The sequence below is a fragment of the Arachis ipaensis genome, chromosome B3 (assembly GCF_059453495.1).
Source record: "Arachis ipaensis isolate K30076 ecotype BB chromosome B3, ASM5945349v1, whole genome shotgun sequence".
Lineage (NCBI taxonomy): Eukaryota > Viridiplantae > Streptophyta > Magnoliopsida > Fabales > Fabaceae > Arachis > Arachis ipaensis.
In genome coordinates, this window is record NC_142438.1 from 33227782 (window position 1) to 33238200 (window position 10419).

The following is a 10419-nucleotide window of genomic DNA, read 5'->3' on the forward strand; positions in this document are numbered from 1 at the left end:
TGCATCTGCTACCCCCACCAGGTTCATCCTTGCATCGAAGTTAGTAATGTGCTATTGCAAGTCCCTTTATGCCATCGTACCTCATGTGTGTAGGTTTGTCAAAATTTTTTGTGAACCATACTTTGATGATCCTAGCATCAAAAGAAGTAACACTTATCACTATCGATTCATGGCCTGTAATTCCCGTAGTAGGAATGGTCATGCAATGATTGTCCCTATTCTCATGCTTCCTTCGCATTCATGACCTCGCGATCACTTCCCTGTGGCTCCATTTTGGAGTGGGCTTCATAGCTTGACTCAGGTTTATAGCAGTTTCAAGCAATCAGTTCTCTTTCGAAATTCTAAACTTGGTATCTATGTTCTTGCTTGAATCAAGCGTTGTCATTTCCAGTGCCCCCGAACGGGCACCTCTCCAACAAGTGTCGCTCATCCCTTGGGGCTCTGGTGTCGGCTTTGGGAGGACATAGCATTCACCATGCTCATTATATGGCCGTCCTTAGTGACATAACAACCCCTTATCGTGTCATTATTTCTCTCCTCCGCAGACTCACCAGGAGAGTTCTGGAGTTCGTCCATTGCCAGCCACGATTTTAGTCCCCACAGATGATGCAAATCTTATGTCGTTACCTGAAGGTGTTGTGAGGGAGAGAGGAAAATCGAGAGACGTGAGCTTGGCTAAGTGAGGAGATCGGTTACGAGCCGGTAGGGATGATAGTTGCAAAATCACTCCAACGCCCAAATTAGCAATTAGGCTACAGTATGAAAAATATTAGGGTAAAATTATGTCACATGCTAGGAGGTCGATCCTTGCCTTATATATCCGTTGTCCTTATTGGGCCTTCCTAGGTAGTGGACATCCCACTATTCATTAAATTCCTGCAATCTTCATAACTGTCATTCTCTAGAAGTATCTGGTATAGAAATTGACAATCCTGCTATGTGGCCATGAAATTGGGTGACAAATGTTGTGTCTAATCTTATGTAATAAATCAGTCTAGAACACCAATATATATATATATATAGCATAAAAAAATGTGTACAAAAATATGTACACAATAAAATAAAAAAAAAATATAATTTTTTATGAATTTAACCTTAGCTTTATCAATGATGACCACTAACGTAAAAATGAAAGCGTTATAGACTATATACCACATGACACACAAATTAGCTAGAAAACCCTTAAAATGCACACATTGTGTCTTTGAATTTCTTTGATGCACAATTCTTCCATTTGCCCTCAAATTTAAGTTTGACATCTAGTATAATTTTCAATAAGTTAATTAAAGTTTCCAATTGTTTTTGTTTGAGCAGAAAACAATTGAAAAACAGATACATCAATTGGATTACAAATTTAATTTCCTTTGGCTTTGATGGTGGATCCGGAAGACACTGGTCGTAGACCATGTTTGAGTGCAGCTTTCCACACAACATCAATCTTATCAACATCTATGGCCCCAACTTCATGATGGGTCCACCCTTCAAGACTGTGTACTACTCCTCCTGCGTGGCAAGCATGAACCACTCCCCTCTCCATTGTGTACTGTGTCAAACAAACATATATGATATATTATTGTAACTGCAATTGCATTGTGGACCACAAAATGTACAACAACTATGGTAACAGAAAGACAGAATGAATTGCTAACCTCACAGCTGCCAAGGCCTTGCACATCTTCGGGTAACCGCATGGCTGCAAGATCACCATAAGTGCAGTCTCTTCTAAATGGCAAGATTGGCGGAACAACGAATTGATGGAAATGTGTTCCGCGTGGTGCCCAGTTTTGCTCTCTTGGTGTGATCCACTTACCAACAATCCAGGTCTGTATTAACATATATTAAAATATCGCATTCACAAAATCTTATTACATGCCAGATTTCATGGCGGTATATTTGATGGTTGAAAATAGTTAAATAATCTAATGGCTCTTAACTATTAATTTTACGTGAAATTAATTATATGTGAGTTTTAATCGGTATATTTTCTTTCCTACAATAACACCAATCAAGGGTTTGTTGGTGTTATGGTTTTTAAAATTATATTACAAAGAATATCACTTCTTTTTTTTTTTTTTTTAAAAATTATACATATTTCTACATATAAATGTTAGAATGCTCCAATAATCTCAAATGCCTATTATATAAGTATGTGAGAAGACAATAATATATCTAATTATTTTAGTTGCTAATATTTATTTGATAGATTTTAGTATAATTATGCTATAATGGTTATAGTAATTATATAAGTGTTATTAAAATAATGCTTTTATTTTATATTTTGATAATATTTTTTTTAAATAATACTTTTTAGAAAATATTGTTTAAAAATAAAAATAATATTACTTTAATTTTAGCAACATTTTTTAAAAAATAATCACTATAATCACCATAACATTATCATATTAGAATGACCCTATTTATTAATAGATATTTCAGTTTCTTTCTTGAATATTGATTTTCATGACTTCTTTTATAAAAATATGTCCAGATGAATATATAAAAATATTCTTTGTAATTTGTTTAAGAAACTTTATAGTAAATTATCCAAATAATTATTTTTATTTTTTAGATAAATTATTAAACTTTGAAATCATAATAAAAAAGTTTTACCGTATATAATGGAGTAAACTCCTATAAAATAATCTTCATCAATTTATATATATATTAAAAAATCAATTCCCAACAAAACAAAAAGGAAATTAATCAACAAGGTGGTCACAGATTTTCGAAAAAACATATATAAGAAAAAATATTTTTTAACAAAATAAAAAGATAATTTTTTTTTCTTAAATATTTTTATTATAACTAAAATCTCTTGTTAGTTATTTAAAAATTGGAAATGTTTGATAACAAAAAACTTTAGTAAAAAACAATCAAAATTTATTTTATTTATTATTTATTAATTATTATAATAATTAATAAATGATAAATAAAATAAATTTTAATTTTTTTTGTTTCCTAATATTACCGATATTGAGGAATAATTGAATAACAAACTAATGAAATCCGAAATATTATTGTACCTTGCAGTTTTGTGCTGCTTGATATTTTGTCACTTGGACAAGATAGCTTTGGTATTCTGTCGGGGCTTCCTTTTGAATTCTCTGAAATCTCTCTGCCGAAAGAGTTAACATCTGCAAATTACGCATTATAGTTACTAGTGATAATAATTGCATATAAGCTACAGAAAATTCTAACTAATGGCATCATAAGATTAGAGACTCACGATGCCGTTGCATCTTTTAGTGTTTCATTCAGATACAAAAATAGCACCGTCCAACCAAACAACCACTCCAAAATTAAGAAGAGCCAAAGAAATTAAATAAATAAATCATATGGGAGGTATCAACTATCAACTACATTTGGTTGGCAGCTACATCATAAATAAAGCACAAACCATAAATACAACTGACCCCATGTTAGATACGAATTATGATTATGAAAATCAATCAGCGTTGCTCTAAACATATATACTCAAATTCTTGCGAATGTATGTCTATATAATATATATATCTGACGTACATAAAACCACGTTAGGCACCCATTATATTGTTACATCCATCTCACATCAAACCGGATACATCCAATGCAAATAAATGCCTAAAGTACTCCCAAAACATATGCCGAACAATAAATGTTTCAAATTTAAAAGAGATATCATTTGTGGTATGTATTTATTTTTCAAATTTAGATTTGAAAAAATATAGGTAGACAACGAAAATATTAAACAATGTGAATAATGGATATATTAGATGTTCACTTCACTATGTGTGTGGATGGTTATTCTAATATTAAGATTTAGATGAATAATTTAGGAGTATAGTGTATGTGTTTACTTGAATTGGGCTAATTTTAGGATCCGTTATTCATGTTATTCAAAAAAGTTATTAGTTACCTAATATAACCTTTTAGATTTTCACAATTTGAATGTGGAGGTTTTACATTTTGATATATTTTTTTCCTTCTAATTTTGCATGTGTACCTTTACGCATTTTGGATTGTATTTATTTTTTTTTTGTTAATAACTTCATTTTATTTAATTACCATATTTTGATTACTAAGAAGTAAAACTAATTAATGGCATATTGATATTAGAAATTTAATTTGCCTTTATTTAAAACACTAATAATAAAAATTGTAAGATGTGAGGCAGTAACAGATTGAGAATAAATGAAAAAGTTTATTACCAGAACTTTAACTTTCTTTCGGCAGAGATAAAGCGCAATAGCTCTACCGAGCTTGGAAGTAGCACCTGTTAAGAAAACTTCTTTAACGTCTTCTGGAATCTCATCAAGAATCACAGCTGCAGTTAAGGTGTTGCCATGCACAACCCTAACTCTAAGCTCTGGGTGTTTGTCCACGAACAGTTTTCCTCCCCCATTTAGTGATTCGTTCTGTATGTATGTAGGTACGTATATACAGTTAACACACACATATATTCATAGAAAAAGAGACTAATTTAAAAAGACAAGAAAAGAATTTAAATATTTTTAGAAAAAGACAAATAATTTAAACATTGAAAATAAATATTACTAAATTATTGATCTAACAAAAACAACAGCAGCTGTCGTCGCTACAGTAATGAGTAATGACTAATGAATGACTCTAAATACATGGGCGCTTAGATCGATCTAGCAAATATAGGTAGAATTTCTCAATAATAATAATAATCCTGGAAATGTATGAAATACAAAGAATTTGTACCAGAGAAACTGAAGCTGAAGTTTTTAACTTCTTATTTATTGATTTATTTATTAATGATGGAAACCTTTCACATGTTAACTCAGCTCCTTTATCATTTGAATTAATGTTTTTTATCTATGTAAACACAAGTTAATGTAACTATAGCTATTTAGCTAATATGTTTCTAACGACCCAAGTTGAAATTATTAAAATAAAAGTTAATTTTTTTTCAATAAATATATAATAAATATATTAAAAATTTAATTTGTTTATATTTTTTATAAAATATTTTTTAATTTATAATTTTTATAAAAAATTAAATAGGCCTAACTTAGGCTAAAAATTAGTTTAAAAAAAAGAGTTACTTTATATTTATAAAGACTATTAGGCTTTTAATTTTAGACAATAAACAAATATTTAAAACGTAAAATTTAAAGACAATTTGAATTCGTTGTGGTGTGAGATAGTCTGCCCAATAATAACTTTTAATTTGATTTTGATACCATATAAAAAATTAAATAAATATTAACTTAGATAAAAAACTAACTCAAAATATGAGAATTGTTTCACATTTATAAAATCATCAAGCTTTTACTTTTAGACAAAATAAAACTTAATAATTTTAATTCATATTTTTAGAACATATATTAATTAAATTCTAATTTTACTCAGGTAGATAGCTATATTATTAATGATTAATGAAAGAGAAAAACAACAATTATTATGGAAAGAAAGGAATAGAGGGCAATGAAGAAGCAGTAGGAGGTGTAGTATGTAGGGCATTTAAACCCACAACAACCATAATCAGAAAAGAGCAGAATGAAGACATTTAATGTTCCAATTACCTTATTCAAAGCAGCCAAGCTGATGACTTTGACACCAATTTTGTCTGCTCTGAGGATAGCTTGCTCAATATGCTTGTTGATACCATCACCAGCAAACGGCAAGAAGTACTGTCACCACCACCCACATAAACATGATTAATGTCCTAATCATTCATAAATGTTCCGGAATCTCAAAACAAATCGTTTATCATATACATTTTAATTCAATCAGCTCCAATCAAATGAAAATAACAAATGATAATGCCACTCTTTACTTAGCTTTCTTGTATTATATATATAGGAAAAGTATAGGACCAACAATATTTTTAAATAATATATGAACAATGTGAATTAATAGGGTTAAAAAAGTAAATTAATCTTAAATTTAATTAATAGTATTAAATTAAGATATATATTTTTATGTTGTTCAAGATGATCATTGTTTAATTAGCATTCCCCTTATAATTATCAAAATAATATTAATTATCATTTTCCACATAACAACTGTTGTGATTTGTTTACAAAAAGTTGTCACTAGATTAGACCTTACTTGAGAAAAGCATTACGTAATGACAGCGATCTAGAAAATATTGTGTTCTACTAATAAAATTTTTAAAATATCATATTTTTATAACTTAATTTAAAATATTTTAATTTTCTAAAATGATTTTCAACATCTAAGTACAGAACTTTAAATTAAAACCTACTTTTCAAACCTACCTTTAAATTTGATGTAACCTCGTCGTAACTTCGTGTTTTCTATTCCTAGAAGTTGTTGTATTTATTACGATCACAAACTTTTAAATATTTTAATGTTGAAATAGCATTAATCCTACACCTTTTTTAAGAATAAATACTAAAATTGGTTCCTAATGAATTTTAGATCGAATATGTTAGCTATTAACAAATTTTTACTACTTTAAAATTCTCAACAATTGATTCCATTGGATAAATTAGATAAGATAGGTTTGACTTTTTATTTCGAAGATAAATAAATTTTTGATTAATTAAAAATATAAAGATATTTTTTACTTTTTAAAATATGATATATCTAAATTTCTTTCAGGAATCGATGTCTTTATATATTTTGAATAAAAAAATTTAAATATCTCATATTTTAGAATATTAGAGACATTTTTATATTTTTAATTAATCAATAACTTATATATTTTTGAATTAAAAAATAGGAAGTTATTTATTTTTTTCTCAGACATTTTTCTCTTAGTTTTTTGTTATTATTAATAAAATTTTTATTATGTATATTAAACAAATAAATTTTAAAAAAATTATTATAAAATAGTTAAACCTAAAAAAATATTATTATAAAATAAATTAATTTATCTAAAAACCAACAAAAAGATTAATTTATCTAATAAAAACAATTCTTAAATCTAAATAATAAAAATATATTAGCGGCTGAAATATGGGATTTAAAATCCGATGCTTTTAAAACGAATTAAAATGTTTCCTACTATGTAGAAAGAAATGGAAGCATGTTGGAGGGTACCATTATTATTTAGTATTGACACGGACCTGGAAACCACAGCGTGGAACAACCCATGTTTGATGCAGCCTACCCCTTAGGTAGTAAAATGAGAGTAGAAAGGTCTTGGACCAAAGCCACATTGATAGCACAACCACCACTGCAAGTGGCCAAAATGGGATCAAGAAGAACCTTGTTCTGAATGCCAAAGAACTGAAGGATCTTAGACAGAATGGAACATGCATAGCAGATGTGATGTCCACTATGTGTGCTAGGAAAACGAAATCCGGTACTCTACTACTTTTTCCTGCAAAACCACATGCAAATTTTGTACTACACAATTTAGTCTTATATATAATAATGTTGCCTTTGTATAAAGCTGTCCTGAAACAGCAATTACAGTGTCATATTAATTCATCTTGACCTGAACTTGTTGTTTTGTGTAATTGCCAAGATTTGGTGTTAAGCGTGTTTCCTAGTGCATCGAACAGAGGCATGAAGAGGCAGAAATTAGAGTCCTTATCAGTGTGGTGTAGGCTGTGATATCTGCACACAACGCAAATTAAACTGGGTAAAAAAACACTAAGATACAGAACAAAAAAAAAATATATATGAATTGATTTTGTTGCTCGCATAGGAACTACATAGAAAAATGCTTGTCCATTCCGTACTTCTTTTTCGGTAGTTATTGGAGCTTGGGAAAAATGGAATTTAGATATGAAATAAAGTTTGGATGAAATGAATAATAAATAATCATACTTCAAGTCAATTTTGTATTCAAATAAAAATGAAACTATAAAAAGAAAGTAAAAAAGTAAAAATAAATAAGTAATAAACGAAAAGAAGACTTGTGACAAAGAAATCTTCTTTAGCCATTGTTTTGTTTTTGAATGTAAATTAGGCCTTCACCTTGGTTTATTTTTTTTCCTAGTTATATTTGGATCTTGGAAAGTAAGACATACTTTTTATCTCTAATATTTATAATTTTTAAAAAAATATATATTTAATATTTATTTTTAATATTTTTTATTTAGGTTAAAATTAAGAATTCTTGGATATTAATTCTATTTAAAATATTAAAGATAAAATTAAATAAATCTTAAATATTAAAAAAATAAATAAAATTAAACATTAAAAATATATTTTTTTTAAAATTACACAAGTTATCTTTCCATAAATTATTGTGAGACTGTGACCCACATGGCTTTCGTGTTCTGCACTTCTGCTTTTCTTTTTACAACACGTTGACTTAACACATACCAAACCTCATGCCCCTATTTACGATCACTCACAGTGTTTGAACGTTTAGGGGCACTGTGAAAGGGAATACAATTGGAGAATTGATGAGTTTCACTAAATTAGTTTGGTGGTTTAAAATGTAGAAAATGAGTAAAGGGTGAGTGTAACCATCACAATTCATTTTATATAACCGCATTAAAATATTTCATTTAATTTCCTTTATTTCCACCCTTATCTTCACCAAATATGCAAAGTTGCTAACCAATTCAGCAACCCCAATGCGGATTACTTATGTGAAGTCTAACAATTAATATGTTGAGACTTATAGGACATCAAACTCCAAATTAATTAATATAGTAACTTACGTTGGTGTGTATATGAGATATTTCATAAATGGTAGTGTCTGAAACAGCTGATGTGGAACAATTTCAACATTGGAATGGCCCATACATCTGAGAAAATCAAAAACCAGAATGTAACCATATATCAAACATGCTGACCCATATCCCATCATAGAAGCCCCAAGGATCGGTATTCCAATCACTATCGCCAACACAAGATGCTCAAGAACTGTTGCATGTCCAGCTGCAGCAAGAAGCAACACAAAATAATAAACAATAAATCTAAGATATTAACAAAATGTTTCAAGAAATGTTTATTTTGTGGTTCTTAATTAATACCGGTCAAGCACTGTAGTACAGGAGATGAATGGTGAAGTGAATGGAAGCGATTGAAAAGATTCTCCCCATGAAACTTTCTATGCACCCAATAATAAAGTGGCTCTGATATTCCCACATGAAGAATCAAAGCAGTAACAAGGCCTTTCACATTCAATACAGGAAGATTTTGAAAGAAGGGAAATATATAATAGCATAAGGAGCCAATTAGTGCTTGGAGAATCAAGAAGTTATCCCTGTCAAACACACATTTAAAGTAATCATCAATAGAAATAATAAAAATATAGCACATAATAATAAGAGCCCATTTTATAAATACCAGTCCCATTCTTTGTCAATCTGCTTGAAATCAATGCCCTGTTGGATAATTCTGCGATTCCGTGTGAGAAACAGCATGTTGGAATAAGAATTCCAGAAGACATGAAGCAAACCCCTAAGACCACACAGTATGAGCAAGTGAAGGCACCAGCTCATGTTGGGGATGGATTCCTTTTCCTCGTAAAATCTTTCGTACACTACTTTTGCCACAAATGGCCCGTATAACACATACTGTCCATCAAACAAAAATAATAAAAAATCAGTTCCAAAGTTGCTAGATTTGTCAACTATCAAATTAGTGATCATATATTTTTATATAAATACATTATAATTTGAATCATTTTCAATATTTATTTCATATTTCAATATATATTCTGTACCGATGACTAATTTGGTGGTTTATTTGATTTCTTGTGCATCGTTGATAAATTATAATGGTAGTTTATTTAAAAAATGTGATAAAAAAAAAGAGCATAGCATACCTTGAGTACCCCCAAATTCTCCCACGGCCAAGCTGTTAATGGAGCACCCATGAAAGTATATGTTTATATCCCTTTAATTATCTGTTTCTCCTTTGGAATCTCCTTGTAAAATGTCGACACTGCAGTAGATCCTATTGTATTCAAGTGATCAAGTAGAGAAAAAAAGAGGAAGCGAAAGGGAGAGAGAGAGAGAGAGAGTCCCAAAAAAGCAGGAAAGCAATGGGTTAAAGAAACTGGCCTATGAAAGAGTAATAGGTAGTATCGTTTTCTAATAATACAATCAACCTCTTGACTTAATTACCCGTGTTCTCTTCTTCCACCTTCTTCCTAACATGTAGATTTATAATAAGGCTAAATGAATCAAAAAGCATTAAATGTTGAAGTTAGTTAGTATCGTCTGTCAGCTCCCCACCAATATGATACCTCCCAACACTTGACTACACACAATTACTGAACAGCATTTGGAGAGGAGAAACTTATAATGATATTATTGAATAGAATAGAATAGAATTGCGATACGCATTCCAAGGCTAAACTTGGCACATCTGGAGGGAGATGTACCTAAATCATAATGTTTTCGTTTATAGTAATAAATGCTTCATACGGTTGGGAGTTGGCAGTGGCACGACACTTGTTAGAAATAATATGTCGGTTCAAACTGTACTTTTGCTTAATTCGGGCTCCATTCAAGCAAACCAAACCTTAATTAATGG

General features: G+C 29.8%; 1 protein-coding gene across 1 annotated transcript; it reads right to left on the reverse strand.

The window, feature by feature from the left end:
• Positions 1 to 1197: 1197 nt before the first annotated feature.
• LOC107630218 (very-long-chain aldehyde decarbonylase CER3) lies at positions 1198 to 10024 on the reverse strand. Its single transcript, XM_021118646.2, has 11 exons — positions 9707 to 10024; positions 9226 to 9455; positions 8910 to 9142; positions 8595 to 8814; positions 7415 to 7536; positions 7041 to 7297; positions 5529 to 5636; positions 4188 to 4394; positions 3024 to 3134; positions 1650 to 1823; positions 1198 to 1543 (listed from the first exon to the last, which is right to left on the reverse strand). The coding sequence occupies exons 1-11, from the start codon at positions 9755 to 9757 to the stop codon at positions 1355 to 1357; spliced, it is 1902 nt and encodes a 633-aa protein (XP_020974305.1). The 5' UTR covers positions 9758 to 10024; the 3' UTR covers positions 1198 to 1354.
• Between the last annotated feature and the right edge of the window lie 395 nt (positions 10025 to 10419).

Coding starts and splice junctions, on each gene's coding strand:
- LOC107630218 (XM_021118646.2), bottom strand. CDS start 9,757: ATGGGTGCTCCATTAACAGCTTGGCCGTGGGAGAATTTGGGGGTACTC. Junction 4,395..5,528: donor GCTTGGCTGCTTTGAATAAG/GTAATTGGAACA, acceptor ACATACATACAG/AACGAATCACTAAATGGGGG. Junction 3,135..4,187: donor GAAAGAAAGTTAAAGTTCTG/GTAATAAACTTT, acceptor CGTAATTTGCAG/ATGTTAACTCTTTCGGCAGA.